This window comes from Trachemys scripta, chromosome 8, assembly GCF_013100865.1.
Source record: "Trachemys scripta elegans isolate TJP31775 chromosome 8, CAS_Tse_1.0, whole genome shotgun sequence".
NCBI classification, from domain to species: domain Eukaryota; kingdom Metazoa; phylum Chordata; order Testudines; family Emydidae; genus Trachemys; species Trachemys scripta.
In genome coordinates, this window is record NC_048305.1 from 40460455 (window position 1) to 40475989 (window position 15535).

Below are 15535 nucleotides of genomic sequence, written 5' to 3' on the forward strand. Positions count from 1 at the left end.
ATGTAAAACATCCCTGAGAGGTCCAAGGAGGAGCAGGGGAGCAGCCCTCTCCTTCACTGGGCTGACTTCTTCCCCACTGGCAGAAATGCCCCTATTTGGAGTAGCGCAGAATAGTGGCCTGTGACTGCCTCAGCCATTGCTCTCTCATGTTGAATGGACCTTCCCTGAGGATTTTGGGAATCTGTGTGTGCAAGCTATGAATTCTATGTGAGATGGTTAACTCTCTGTGTATATCATTGCCAAGCTGCAACCTGCATTTGCCTTCTCTATTGTTTGTTTGCCTCCATGTTGGACTGGAATTCCAAAGGAGGGTGGCAAAACAATAAAGAAATAGGGTTATTGATGTTCAAGTGCTTGACCATTGAAATGGAATCACTCTAAACAATAGACTGTCTTCCAGTCATGAGAACTGGTTTATCATGGGAGAGGTCATGTAGCAATGAAGTCTCCTGGTAGGACTCTGTAGTCACCTATTGAGACTGACCACGGAGTTATGGAACAGAAGAGATTGGAAGGTTACAGAGGGCAAAAGTTGCTCTCAATTCTGCCATATTTCACAAGCTTAATATGAGGGAAATTGCTGCAGGAGCTGGGTGAGGCAGGGGGCCCCTGCTTTCCTGAATTCACATAGTCCCCCAAGGACTCACCAGGAAAGGATGAGCTAGAGAGCGGATAAACATGTTGTATGGATCTGTGTAGATCTTCGGTGATTCAGTAAAATGCAATAACGTGTTAAACTCTGTGCAAGTGTCTCTGTGTGTTGTATGCTACACCTATCATGTGCTTGTCAGGGTTCCTTCCCCACTCTGAACTCTGGGGTACAGATGTTGGGACCCGCATGAAAGACCCCCTAAGCTTATTTCTACCAGCTTAGGTTAAAAACTTCCCCAAGGAAGTTGGACGGTATTGCTGCCACCACCAAGTGATTTAGACAACGATTCAGGAAAAGGACCACTTGGAGTCCCTGTTTCCTCAAAATATTCCCCCAAGCCCCTTCACCCCCTTTCTTGGGGAGGCTTGAGAATAATATACCAATCAATTGCCTTTAATAAAACTACAGACCAGACCCTTTATTTTTAGGACACTAAAATCAATCAGGTTCTTAAAAGAAGAATTTTATTATAAAGAAACAAGTAAAAGAAGCACCTCTGTAAAATCAGGATGGAAGATCATTTTACAGGGTGATAAAAAGATTTAAAACACAGAGGATTCCCCTCTAGGCTCAACTTCAAAGTTACAAAAACAGGAATAAACCTCCCTCTTAGCATAGGGAAAATTCACAAGCTAAAACAAAAGATAATCTAACACATTTCCTTGCCTTTACTTACAATTTCTATAATTTTAGATGTATCATTTCAAGGTATCTTTTCAAGAGATGGTTTACCTGCTTGGTCTCTCTCTCTTTATCCAGAAGGAACAAACAAAGAGAGCACAAACAAAAACCTCTCCTCCGCCCACAGATTTGAAAGTATCTTCTTTTCCCATTGGTCCTTCTGGTCAGGTGCCAACTAGGTTAATTTGAACTGATTAACCCCTTACAGGTAAAATGAGTCTGTACCTCTGTCTGTGTCAAGGTTCCTTCCCCACTCTGAACTTTAGGGTATAGATGTGGGGACCTGCATGAGAAGCTCTAAGCTTAACTACCAGCTTAGATCTGGTTTTGCTGCCACCACTCCCAAGTGCTAACTCCCTTCCCTGGGTAGCCTTGAGAGACTTCTCCACCAATTTCTTGGTGAACACCGATCCAAACCCTTGGATCTTAAATAAGGAGAAATTAATCATTCCCCCTCCTTTCCTCCCACCAATCCTGGTGAGTCCAGATCCAACCCCCTTGGATCTTAAAACAAGGAAAAATCAATCAGGTTCTTAAAAAGAAGGCTTTTAATTAAAGAAAGAAAGGTAAAAATCATCTTTGTAAAATCAGGATGGAAAATAACTTTACAGGATAATCAGATTCAAAGAGCCCAGAGGAACCCCCTCTAGCCTTAAGTTCAAAGTTACAGCAAACAGAAGTAAATACTCTAGCAAAAGGTACATTTACAAGTTGAGAAAACAAAGATAAACCTAACATGCCTTGCCTGGCTGTTACTTACAAGTTTGAAATATGAGAGACTTGTTCAGAAAGATTTGGAGAGCATGGATTGATGTTTGGTCCCTCTTAGTCCCAAGAGCGAACCACCCCCAAAACAAAGAGCACAAACAAAAGCCTTCCCCCCACCAAGATTTGAAAGTATCTTGTCCCCTTATTGGTCCTTTGGGTCAGGTGTTAGCCAGGTTACCTGAGCTTCTTAACCCTTTACAGGTAAAAGGATTTTGGAGTCTCTGGCCAGGAGGGATTTTATAGTATTGTACACAGGAGGGCTGTTACCCTTCCCTTTATAGTTACGACAGTCTGTACCTCTGATCAGGAGGGATTTTATGTTACTGCACACATAAAGGTTGTTACCCTTCCCTTTATATTTATGACAGTGCCCCGGAGAAAGTTAAACTAACTTAGAAGGCTAACACCCTCAGGGAGTGGTTAAGCTACAGGGGGACTCTGTAACAGTCAACACTGGTTCCACGGACTGAGCAGGAGACTGCGTGGTCTCCGCTCCCAGGAAGGGGTGCTAGACAGAAGGTCTTCACCTCATGAGTGTGTCTAGGGACCTGAAGACTGGGGCTGCCTGGGCTGTGTTCAGACTCCAGAGGCTTAAAACATCTGGGGATCCAGCGGCTAGATTCCCCTTGAGCCATCTATTGGGCTGCCATCATGGAGAGCCTGATCAGACCAGTGACAGCATTATGCTCACTCCCAGCTCCCTCTAGGTTCTACCTCTGATATAGGAGTTTCTAACTGCTTCCAGCTCTTTACTGCTGGCATGCAAGGAAGCCTTGAGTGCCTGCAGTGAATACTCCTAGCACAGTTTCTGTTACATGTTACATGCTACATCACAAGGCTGTTACTTAGGTTGCAAGGCCAAGCTCTCAGGGCTTAGGAAACATCAGTTCTGCTGCTTGTGCAATTCAGTCCCTTGTGCACATGCCTGGTCAGGTGAGATTTCCAGAGCAGATAAAGGAGTTAGGCATCAAGGTCAGTGGGATTTGGGTACCTAACTGCCTCAGCTCCTTTCAGAACCCCAGCTTCAACCTTTGCAATGTGTACTGAGTGGGGGAGATCTTAGGGTGATGTTTATGAAATTTGATGTGCCTGTTTGTCAGTTTGCTATGGTGCTGGGGACTGTGGGCTCACCAGGGGTAATGTCCAGCAGATGCTGATAGGCCTGTGGACAGGAAATGCAGACCAATGCTCTTCAGGGCCCTGCAATCACAGGTAATTAAAGGCCAGAGTAGAAAGCCCACAGCTTTGACATCCAACCCTGTCCCACCATCCCTGGTGAAGATGCATAAACTGGTTTGGACCTGGCTCAGAGTCTCAGGGCAGAGAAAAGAATTTTGAAGGCTGTACTTGAAGCCTGTACTTTCACTAGGGAGCAGAGGGACAAGGAACTGTGAGGAGCCTGAGATAGTGCCTGGCTAGTTAGAATTGCATCACTCATATGTTTTTCACATGGCCTGTTTTCGTACTCATGTAACTAAATTAAGTGGACATGTTTAGTCTGGAGAAGTGAAGACTAAGTGGAGACTGATAATAATTATAAAGAAGACAGTGATCAATTGTTCTCCATGTCCACTGAAGGTAGGACAAGAAGTAATGAGTTTAATTTGCTGGAAGGGAGATTTAGGTTAGATTCTAACTCTAAGGTTAGTTAAGCTCTGGAATAGGCTCCAAGGAAGGTTGTGGAATCCTCATAATTGGAGGTTTTTATGAGCAGGTTGGACAAACACTGGTCAGGGATTGTCTAGGTTTACTTGGTTCTGCTTCCGTACGGAGGGAGGGACTAGATGACCTACCGAGGTCCCTTCCAGCCTGACATTTCTATGCTTTTCCATCATCATCATCTGCTGCATCCCCTCCTGGCCATGTGCCCCATGCAAGCTGTTCCCTTACACCCCAGGGCTGGAGCTCACTCCTGCCCAGAGTGCCAAGCCCTGCACAATATATCTGCCCATTTGCCATCAAGGCTGCTTTTGGACAGAAAATTGGCGGTTTCAGCTAAATGAAATTTTCACTAAAAGTGTCTGCTTTCCACTAAAAAGCTGAATGCCCAACAACTGACTGGGGGTGTGGTCCAGCCAGGGACCCCAGCCACAGGGAGAAGGGTGGCATGAAGCACCTGAACTACAATTCCCAGGAAGCTCTAAGGTGCCATTTCCAAATTGAAAAATGTCAGTTTCAGCCAATAGCTTTTCAGTTTTCAATTTTTTCACTGAAAAGTCAGTTTTCTTGGAAATAGAACCTCATTTCCAACATGACCTGTGGCACGGCTCTTCATGGCAGAGCATCCAAAGCCAAGCAAGGGTGCTGTTTGGTGAAGCATCTCTTGCTGAGCCAGAGCCTGGTGTGTCAGAGCTGCTATACCTCCATACACAAAGGGCAGGCACATGCTTTCAGACAGATTGACCTATGCTTAGAGCCAAGGAACAAATAAATAAGGAACATCAACTGTTGGGTGTCCATGAGAGAGTACCCACAGTCTGTCTTCTGCACGTTCAGTTCACAATGGTTGTCTGTCTCCAGCCCATGAACAGAGACCTTAGAGGCAGACAAGAAACAAGAATAACAACTACATACTATACAGACACCACATAAATGACTGTCTCTCATAGCAGGGCTTGTGCCTCCTTCCCAGGCAAGTACACTCAGTAGAAACATGATGTTAGAATTCTCTCCGAGACCTTTTCCATTCAACTTATCCAGAATACCTTGTCCAGTTCTGGGAGAACATTTCATCCAGTTCTCTGGGATCCAAAACACTCAGTTTGACTCTGGATTTCATCAGTTTATTTGGGATACAGTGAAGCTACACTGAGTTGATCAGACTCAACCATAGGGTGTGGGTATAGGGTGTACCCACATCCAAAGTTGCACAGACAACCTCTTCCTTTATACACATTTACACATTACATTGCATTTGCTATCCATTACATCGCAAATTTTTGGCTTGGCTTGGTTACTTTGCAGGAACCAATCCTCTATACAGCATGCTCTGTCCATGTGCTGTTCATGTGGAACCCGATCTTTACATTCCAGGTTTATCTTGTCCATAGTCCTTAGCATGAAGGTGTTGCTGCTTATCTTAGCTAGCACTGATATCCTGACTCCGGCATACTGTTTGTCAAGCCCACTCAATGTGCAGCAGCAGTCAAAAAATCGAACAGAATGCTGGAAATAATTAAGAAAGGGGTAGATAATGGGATAGAAAATATCATGTTGCCTCTATATAAATCCACGGTACACCCACATCTTGAATACTGTGTGCAGATGTGGTCGCCCCATCTCAAAAAAGATATATTGGAATTGGAAAAGGTTCAGAAAAGGGCAATAAAAATGATTAGGGGTATGGAACGGCTTCCATCTGAGGAGAGATTAATAAGACTGGGACTTTTCAGCTTGGAAAAGAGACAGCTAAGGGGAGATATGATTGAGGTCTATAAAATCATGACTGGTGTAGAGAAAGTAAATAAGGAAGTGTTTTTTACTACTTCTCATAACACAAGAACTGAGGGTCACCAAATGAAATGAATAGGCAGCAGGTTTAAAACAAATAAAAAGGAAGTATTTCTTCACTCAATGCACAGTCAACCTGTGGAACTCCTTGCCAGAGGATGTTGTGAAGGCCAAGACCATAACAGGGCTCAAAAAAGAACTAGATACATTCATGGAGGATACATCCATCAATGGCTATTAGCCAGGATGGGCAGGAATGGTGTCCCTAGCCTCTGTTTGCCAGAACCTGGGAATGAGCGACAGGGGGGATCACTTGTCCTGTTCATTCCCTCTGGGGCACCTGGCACTGGCCACTGTTGGAAGATGGGCTACTGGGCTAGATGGACCTTTGGTCTGACCCAGTAGGGCCATTCTTATGTTCTTATTTGCAATTTAACCTTCCATTCACCTTCTCAGTTATGCCCACAGAGAAATGAGGCAAGTTACCTATGTCAAGCCAGGACTATACATGATCATAGTAATCATTGCCAAGAGACACTTAAATGTACTCTGAAGATTCTCTCTCCACCTTCTCTTCACTCTTGCTTTCTGTCCCTCTGCAGAGCAAAGGAGATCAAGACCAAGTTAGGCACGCTTCTCCAGAAGCCTGACTCGGCTATTGACCTGATCATCCCATACCCAGAGAAGCCGGAGAAGCCAGCCAAGGCCCAAAAGTGAGTACTTCCCCATTTATCAATGCTGCTTTGTCAGACACTGGAGAAATGGGTAATTAGAACTGAGTGGAATGACCAACTAGGGGCAGAGCTTTTCTTGACCTGCTGCTCACAAACAGGGAAGAATTAGTAGGGGAAGCAAAAGTGGATGGGAACCTGGAAGGCAGTGACCATGAGATGGTCGAGTTCAGGATTCTGACACAAGGAAGAAAGGAGAGCAGCAGAATACGGACCCTGGACTTCAGAAAAGCAGACTCTGACTCCCTCAGGGAACAGATGGGCAGGATCCCCTGGGAGAATAACATGAAGGTCAAAGGGGTCCAGGAGAGCTGGCTGTATTTTAAAGAATCCTTATTGCAGTTGCAGGAACAAACCATCCCGATGTGTAGAAAGAATAGTAAATATGGCAGGCGACCAGCTTGGCTAAAGAGTGAAATCCTTGCTGATCTTAAACACAAAATAGAAGCTTACAAGAAGTGGAAGATTGGACAAATGACCCAGAAGGAGTATAAAAATATTGCTCAGGCATGCAGGAGTGAAATCAGGAAGGCCAAATCACACTTGGAGTTGCAGCTAGCAAGATATGTTAAGAGTAACAAGAAGGGATTCTTCAGGTATGCTAGCAACAAGAAGAAAGTCAAGAAAAGTGTGGGTCCCTTACTGAATGAGGGAGGCAACCTAGTGACCGAGGATGTGGAAAAAGCTAATGTACTCAATGCTTTTTTTGCCTCTGTCTTCACGACCAAGGTCAGCTCCCAGACTGCTGCACTGGGCAGCACAATATGGGGAGAAGGTGACCAGCCCTCTGTGGAGAAAGAAGTGGTTCGGGACTATTTAGAAAAACTGGACGTGCCCAAGTCCATGGGGCCGGATGCACTGCATCTGAGGGTGCTAAAGGAGTTGGCGGATGAGATTGCAGAGCCATTAGCCATTATTTTTGAAAACTCATGGTGATCGGGGGAGGTCCCAGATGACTGGAAAAAGGCTAATGTAGTGCCCATCTTTAAAAAAGGGAAGAAGGAGGATCCGGGGAACTACAGGCCAGTCAGCCTCACCTCAGTCCCTGGAAAAATCATGGAGCAGGTCCTCAAGGAATCAATTATGAAACACTTAGAGGAGAGGAAAGTGATCAGGAACAGTCAGCATGGATTCACCAAGGGGAAATCGTGCCTGACTAACCTAATTGCCTTCTATGATGAGATAACTGGGTCTGTGGATGAGGGGAAAGCAGTGGATGTGTTATTCCTTGACTTTAGCAAAGCTTTTGATACGGTCTCCCACAGTATTCTTGCCGCCAAGTTAAAGAAGTATGGGCTGGATGAATGGACTATAAGGTGGATAGAAAGCTGGCTAGATCGTCGGGCTCAATGGGTAGTGATCAATGGCTCCATGTCTAGTTGGCAGCCGGTTTCAAGCGGAGTGCCCCAAGGGTCGGTCCTGGGGCTGGTTTTGTTTAATATCTTTATTAATGATCTGGAGGATAGTGTGGACTGCACTCTCAGCAAATTTGCAGATGACACTAAACTAGGAGGCATGGTAGATACACTAGAGGGTAGGGATCCGATACAGAGGGACCCGGACAAATTAGAGGATTGGGCCAAAAAAAAACCTGATGAGGTTCAACAAGGACAAGTGCAGAGTCCTGCACTTAGGACGGAAGAATCCCATGCACTGCTACAGACTAGGGACTGAATGGCTAGGTAGCAGTTCTGCAGAAAAGGACCTAGGGGTCACAGTGGACGAGAAGCTGGATATGAGTCAACAGTGTGCTCTTGTTGCCAAGAAGGCTAACGGCATTTTGGGCTGTATAAGTAGGGGCATTGCCAGCAGATCGAGGAACGTGATCCTTCCCCTTTATTCGACATTGGTGAGGCCTCATCTGGCATACTGTGTCCAGTTTTGGGCCCCACACTACAAGAAGGATGTGGAAAAATTGGAAAGAGTCCAGCGGAGGGCAACAAAAAGGATTAGGGGTCTGGAGCACATGACTTATGAGGAGAGGCTGAGGGAACTGGGATTGTTTAATCTCCAGAAGAGAAGAATGAGGGGGGATTTGATAGCAGCCTTCAACTACCTGAAGGGGGGTTCCAAAGAAAATGGAGCTTGGCTGTTCTCAATGGTGGCAGATGACAGAACAAGGAGCAATGGTCTCAAGTTGCAGTGGGGGAGGTCTTGGTTAGATATTAGGAAACGCTATTTCACTAGGAGGGTGGTGAAGCACTGGAATGCGTTACCTAGGAAGGTGGTGGAGTCTCCTTCCTTGGAGGTTTTTAAGGCCCGGCTTGACAAAGCCCTGGCTGGGATGATTTAGTTGGGAATTGGTCCTGCGTTGAGCAGGGGATTGGACTAAGCCAGGACTTAAAAACCTCTAAGGATGGAGATTTCACCACCTCCCTAGGTAACCCATTCCAGTGCTTCACCACCCTCCTAGTGAAATAGCGTTTCCTAATATCTAACCAAGACCTCCCCCACTGCAACTTGAGACCATTGCTCCTTGTTCTGTCATCTGCCACCATTGAGAACAGCCAAGCTCCATTTTCTTTGGAACCCCCCTTCAGGTAATTGAAGGCTGCTATCAAATCCCCCCTCACTTTTCTCTTCTACAAACTAAACAATCCCAGTTCCCTCAGCCTCTCCTCATAAGTCATGTGTCCCAGCCCACTGATAATTTTCGTTGCCCTCTGCTGGACTCTCTTCAATTTGTCCACATCTTTTCTGTAGTGGGGGCCCCAAAACTGGATGCAATACTCCAGATGTGGGCTCACCAGTGCCGAATAGAGGAGAATAATCACTTCCCTCGATCTGCTGGCAATGCTCCTACCAATTCAGCCCAATATACCATTAACATTCTTGGCAACAAGGACACACTGCTGACTCATATCCAGCTTCTCATCCACTGTAATCCCCAGGTCCTTTTCTGCAGAACTGCTGCNATGGTGGCAGATGACAGAACAAGGAGCAATGGTCTCAAGTTGCAGTGGGGGAGGTCTTGGTTAGATATTAGGAAACGCTATTTCACTAGGAGGGTGGTGAAGCACTGGAATGCGTTACCTAGGAAGGTGGTGGAGTCTCCTTCCTTGGAGGTTTTTAAGGCCCGGCTTGACAAAGCCCTGGCTGGGATGATTTAGTTGGGAATTGGTCCTGCGTTGAGCAGGGGATTGGACTAAGCCAGGACTTAAAAACCTCTAAGGATGGAGATTTCACCACCTCCCTAGGTAACCCATTCCAGTGCTTCACCACCCTCCTAGTGAAATAGCGTTTCCTAATATCTAACCAAGACCTCCCCCACTGCAACTTGAGACCATTGCTCCTTGTTCTGTCATCTGCCACCATTGAGAACAGCCAAGCTCCATTTTCTTTGGAACCCCCCTTCAGGTAATTGAAGGCTGCTATCAAATCCCCCCTCACTTTTCTCTTCTACAAACTAAACAATCCCAGTTCCCTCAGCCTCTCCTCATAAGTCATGTGTCCCAGCCCACTGATAATTTTCGTTGCCCTCTGCTGGACTCTCTTCAATTTGTCCACATCTTTTCTGTAGTGGGGGCCCCAAAACTGGATGCAATACTCCAGATGTGGGCTCACCAGTGCCGAATAGAGGAGAATAATCACTTCCCTCGATCTGCTGGCAATGCTCCTACCAATTCAGCCCAATATACCATTAACATTCTTGGCAACAAGGACACACTGCTGACTCATATCCAGCTTCTCATCCACTGTAATCCCCAGGTCCTTTTCTGCAGAACTGCTGCTTAGCCTGTCGGTCCCCAGCCTGTAGCGGTGCATGGGATTTTTCTGTCCTAAGTGTAGGACTCTGCACTTGTCCTTGTTGAACCTCATCAGACTTCTTTTGGCCCAGTCCTCCAATTTGTCTAGGTCACTCTGGACCCTATCCCTACCCTCCAGCGTATCTACTTCTCCCCGCAGCTTAGTGTCATCTGCGAACTTTCTGAGGGTGCAATCCATCTCATCATCCAGATCATTAATGAAGATGTTGAACAAAACCAGACCCAGGATCGATCCCTGCAGTACTCCGCTTGATACCGGCTGCCAACTAGACATTGAGCCTTTGATCACTACCCGGTGAGCCTGACAATCTAGCCAGCTTTCTATCCACCTTATAGTCCATTCATCCAGACCATACTTTTTTAACTTGCTGGCAAGAATACTGTGGGAGACCATATCAAAAGCTTTGCTAAAGTCAAGATATATCATGTCCACTGCTTTCTCCATATCCACAGAGCAAGTTATCTCATCATAGAAGGCGATCAGGTTGGTCAGGCATGACTTTCCTGTGGTGAATCCATGTTGACTGTTCCTGATCACCTTCCTCTCCTCAAAGTGCTTCAGAATGGATTCCCTGAGGACCTGCTCCATGGTTTTTCCAGGGACTGAGCTGAGGCTGACCCGTCTGCAGTTCCCCGGGTTCTCCTTCTTCCCTTTTTAAAAGATGGGCACTATATTTGCCTTTTTCCAACCATCTGGGACCTCCCCCAATTGCCACAAGTTTTCAAAGATAATGGCCAGTGGCTCTGCAATCACATCAGCCAATTCTCTCAGCACCCTCAGATGCATTAGATCTGTACCCATGGACTTGTGCATGTCCAGCTTTTCTAAATAGTCCTTAACCTGTTCTTTCACCCCTTCGGGCTGCTCACCTCCTCCCCATACTGTGTTGGCCAGGACAGCAGTGTGGGAGCTGACCTTGTCTGTGAAGACCGAGGCAACAAAAGCTTTGAGTACGTCAGCTTTTTCCACATCATCTGTCACTAGGTTGCTTCCCCTATTCATTAAAGGTTCCACACTTTCCCTGATCTTTTTCTTGTTGCTAACATATCTGTAGAAGCCCTTCTTGTTACCCTTCACATCCCTTGCTAGCTGCAACTCCAGTTGCATTTTGGCCTTCCTGATTACACCCCTGCATGCTCGAGCAATATTTTTATTCTCCTCCCTAGTCATCTGTCCAAGTTTGCACTTCTTGTAAGCTTCCTTTTTGTGTTTAAGCTCACCGAAGATTTCACTGTTAAGCCAAGCTGGTCACCTGCCATATTTGCTATTCTTTCTGCACATTGGGATGGTTTGTTCCTGTGCCCTCAATAAGGCTTCTTTAAAATACAGCCAGCTTTCCTGGACTCCTTCCCCCCTCATATTAGTCTCCCAGGAGATCCTGTCCATCAGTTCCCTAAGGGAGTCAAAGTATGCTTTTCTGAAGTCCAGGGTCCGTATTTTGCTACTCTCATTTCTTCCTTTTGTCAGGATCCTGAACTCAATCATCTCATGGTCACTGCTGCCCAGGTTGCCACCCACTTCTACTTCCCCTACCAATTGTTCCCTGACTGTAAGCAGCAGGTCAAGAGGAGAATGGTCCCTGGTTGGTTCCTCCAGTAGTTGCACCAGGAAGTTGTCCCCAACATTCTTCAAAAACTTCCTGGATTGTCTGTGCACTGCTGTATTGCTCTCCCAGCAGATGTCAGGGTGATTGACATCCGCCATGAGAAACCGGGCCTGTGTTCTGGAAACTTCAGTTAATTGTCCGAAGAAAGCCTCGTCTAGCTCATCATCCTGGTCCGATGGTCTATAGCACATGCCCACCACGACTTCTCGAGTTTCCCGGTCTGGACAACAGATGGATGACTCCGTCCCCCTTAGGAGGGAGTCCCCAACCACCACTACCCGTCTCCTCCTCTTGGGAGTGGTGGTCATGGAACCCCCATCCCTAGGACAATGCACCCCATGCCTTCCGGTTGATGGGGTCTCCTTCTGATCCTTTCCCTCATCCCTTCCAAACCATTGTCCGCCGTAGCACCTGTGCTGAGAGCCTGAAAATGGTTTCTTACCTCTATCTGCATTGGGAGTACATGGGTTCTCCTCTTTATTCTTCTGGAGGTCACAGAGGGGGGGAGGGATAGCTCAGTGGTTTGAGCATTGGCCTGCTAAACCCAGGGTTGTGAGTTCAATCCTTGAGGGGGCCACTTGGGGATCTAGGGCAAAATCAGTACTTGGTCCTGCTAGTGAAGGCAGGGGGCTGGACTCAATGACCTTTCAAGGTCCCTTCCAGTTCTAGGAGATGGGATAGCTCCATTAATTATAATTAACATGCTGCCTATTTTCTTCCCTGTTTTGATTCTGATTCTTCAGCCTGCAGTACCAAACACTGACTTCTATCCAGAAAATCTTCATTTTCTCTGATGCAGTGCAGGGTTGATACTTGGGTCTCTAGTCCTTTAACCTTCTCTTCCAATATGGAGACCAGCTTGCACTTCGTACAGACGAAGTCGCTTCTATCCTTTGGGAGAAAGACAAACATGGAACATCCTGTGCAGGTCACAACAGCTGATTGCTCACTATCCATATTGTCTTCCTCCTAAGAGCCTCTTCAGAAGTTGTATTTCTGTTCACAGAAGCCTGAAAGGCAAATCTCTGTGGGAACTCCCCCCAGGCAAACTCCCTCTGTTGGCTTCTCCTCTGTTCGCTGCTCCACAGAGTTCTACAGAGAGATTTGGATCTCTTGATAAGGTGGGGTCATTGGAACAACATATGTTTCATTATGGCCAAATGCAAGGTCAAACATCCAAGGAACAGAGAATGCAGGTCACATTTACAGGCCTTGGAAAACAGTGACTCTGAAAAGGCCTTATGGGTTCATGGTGGAAACCAAGTGAGCTCCTAGTGCAATGCTGTGGCTTAAGAGGATCAATGTGATCTTTGGATATATGAACAAGGGTCTATTGAGTAGAAGCAGGGAGGCAGTGTTACCTCTGTGTACAGTATTGGCAAGACCATTACTGAATACTGTGTCCAGTTCTGGTGTCCATGTTTGAAATTATGTTGGCAAACTGGAAAGGAGTGAAAAAAGAGCTACAAGAACAATTTGAGGTCTGGAAAACCTGCGTCACTGTGAGAGACTGAAGAACCTTATCCAAGAGAAGATTAAGAGGTGATAACTTTATAAATACCAAGAGTTCTAGCAGCCTGCACACAGTCCAGTGAATGATGGGGGCATATTCAAAGTTGATTTTCCCCAAAACACCAAAAGACAATCTCTGCTCCTTCAATATTCTTATCTTGCCAAATTTCATCTTTTGACTTCCCATATACTCCAGAATTCCTGCTGTTTACAAAAATCACAACTTTTTTTAAAATAGGGATTTTCCCTACTACTCTCATAATTTTGGACCAGAACTTGAAAATTTTAGCCCCAAATATGAATATTTAAGAAAATAAAGTAACTAAAAACAGAAGCTTAAAATAGAAACATTCAGGCTCCTTCACCATAGCTGTCATTGCAGTGTTGCTTTAATAACAGTCTGCAAAGTGCTTTGGGATCCTCCAAGATGTGCATGATGTAAATGTAATGCATTGTTATTGTTATTATCCATTGTTATTTTTATTACCCATTCATAATAGTCTGAGAGAAGGCAATTAAAAGAATGAAAGCTATTATCTACACTCACTCACTGCTGCCAGATGGCAGGGATTTTATTTGAATTTTATACCCACAAAAACCTAATATATAATCATTATTCTTCTTGAATGTAACTTATATCTCCTCCTACTCTCCCATTAGCTGTTCATCCTGCAATACTTCTCTGCGCAGCCCCTGTTGTAGAGCCCTGAAGACTGAGTGGGTCCCATTCAGAGATGCAGTAGAAGGGGCTGTTGGTTTTAGGGTGGTGGCTGGGTGGGAGTCCAGCAAAGTCCAGAACAGTGTACCCTATATGCTGAGGAGTGGCCCAACCTTGGGGGATGGGGGGGGTGTCTGCTGTGTTGTCTTCTTTTTTTTCACAGAGCAGGAGGCTGGGGCTGTCACTGAATTCAGACCATGGGAGCGTGTGACATGCTGCATCTGTCAGATGTTGCAGTCACGAGGCAGGGAGTGCTGTGTGAGCACCATTTGCTGTACACCATGTGCAGCTGCTGAGCTCTGGGAGCCCTGGCAAGGGACTTACTGTTAGGAAACTGTCAGAAGTCCCTGTCTGTTAGGGCATTATATAGCTGTCCATCACTGTAGCATCTGGGTGAACAATTGCACATGCCTGTGTGGGGAGCTTAGGCAAGGTTACTTTCATGCTGAGGAGTGTTAGGTGAACTAGAATGGGGCTGGAGGTGACTGGGAGGCAAAAGAGTTTTTAAAAGACATTAATAATAAAGTGCATAGCTAGGAGCGAGGTGTGTAGGAATAAAGACAAAAGCTAAAAGCTGGGACTCACAAAGGACAAGCTGGGAAACAAGGGAAACAGGTAACTATTAATACAGCATTATCCACCTTGCATTTACCTTTGAGCCTGGCACAAGCTCTAGTGGATGCCAGTGCCTGAAAATCTACAATATGAATCAGCACCAGCCTTATCTCTGAAGAACAGACTGCCATCTGTACCAGAGGCACATCAGATTTAGGAATCAGAACACAACAAACCCATTAGCATCTGATTCTCTAAGGAAAACTGATGGCCTCTTTCAGGGGGAGATAAATCAAGGCTATGTACCCTTGAATCAATCTGGTTAAATTAAAACCTGGCAGACACTGCAGATGTGCCTTCAGAGATTTAATCTGGGTCATGATGTTCTGCTGTTATTGACCATTAGCCTCATTTTAACAAGCTGTTAGGAACAAATTGGGCATTGTGTTTCTGGAGTGCCTGGGGGCTCCAGAGTCAGCATCCTTTACTTACACATTGTTGCATGAGGATAAAGGTACAAAGAAGGGATCTCAACACAAATGGCTCTGTGCTTGGCAGACCTGTCTGGAGCCCCTTTTCTGTGCAGGGAGATAACTGTTTTATTTCCCATCTCTGCATCTACTCCTGCCCGATGCTGGGGTGTGACTGTTTATATAGGTCTTTACCTTGTGATGATGAAAGAATCCCTTACACTGTTGTGTGAGTCCTTGAGGCCTCACCAGATTCTCACTGGGGTAATCACATTGTACTGCCATGAATGTTCATTGCCATGCGTATGGTTTTTGACACTGGCAGACCAGGTGCCCCTAAATCTCAACTGAACACTGACAAATACACAGCTGGAACCAGTCTGGCTCACCTGTGTTTCAGTACTGTTGAACTAGGTAGTACAGTTATAAAAATGTGCTTAGTGTTTAGACTTTATGGAATGCTTGTAAATTGCTGTATGTATTAATCTCACATAACATCTGTATCGCCTGCTATAAGGTAAAATTTAAGTTTACTCTGTAACTGTAAATCACTAGACATGAGAGAGGAATTAACAAGTGTGAAATACTAGTTTGCCAAAGGAGCTGTTATCTTCTGCCCAACAA

At 45.7% G+C, this 15535-nt stretch overlaps 1 protein-coding gene across 1 annotated transcript in view; it reads left to right on the forward strand.

The window, feature by feature from the left end:
* Positions 1 to 15535, forward strand: part of RGS5 (regulator of G protein signaling 5) — a 95919-nt gene that overhangs the window by 34939 nt on the left and 45445 nt on the right. The window contains exon 2 of the mRNA XM_034778858.1: positions 6154 to 6264. Within this exon, the coding sequence (XP_034634749.1) occupies positions 6154 to 6264 (111 nt within the window). The remainder of the gene's footprint in view (positions 1 to 6153; positions 6265 to 15535) is intronic.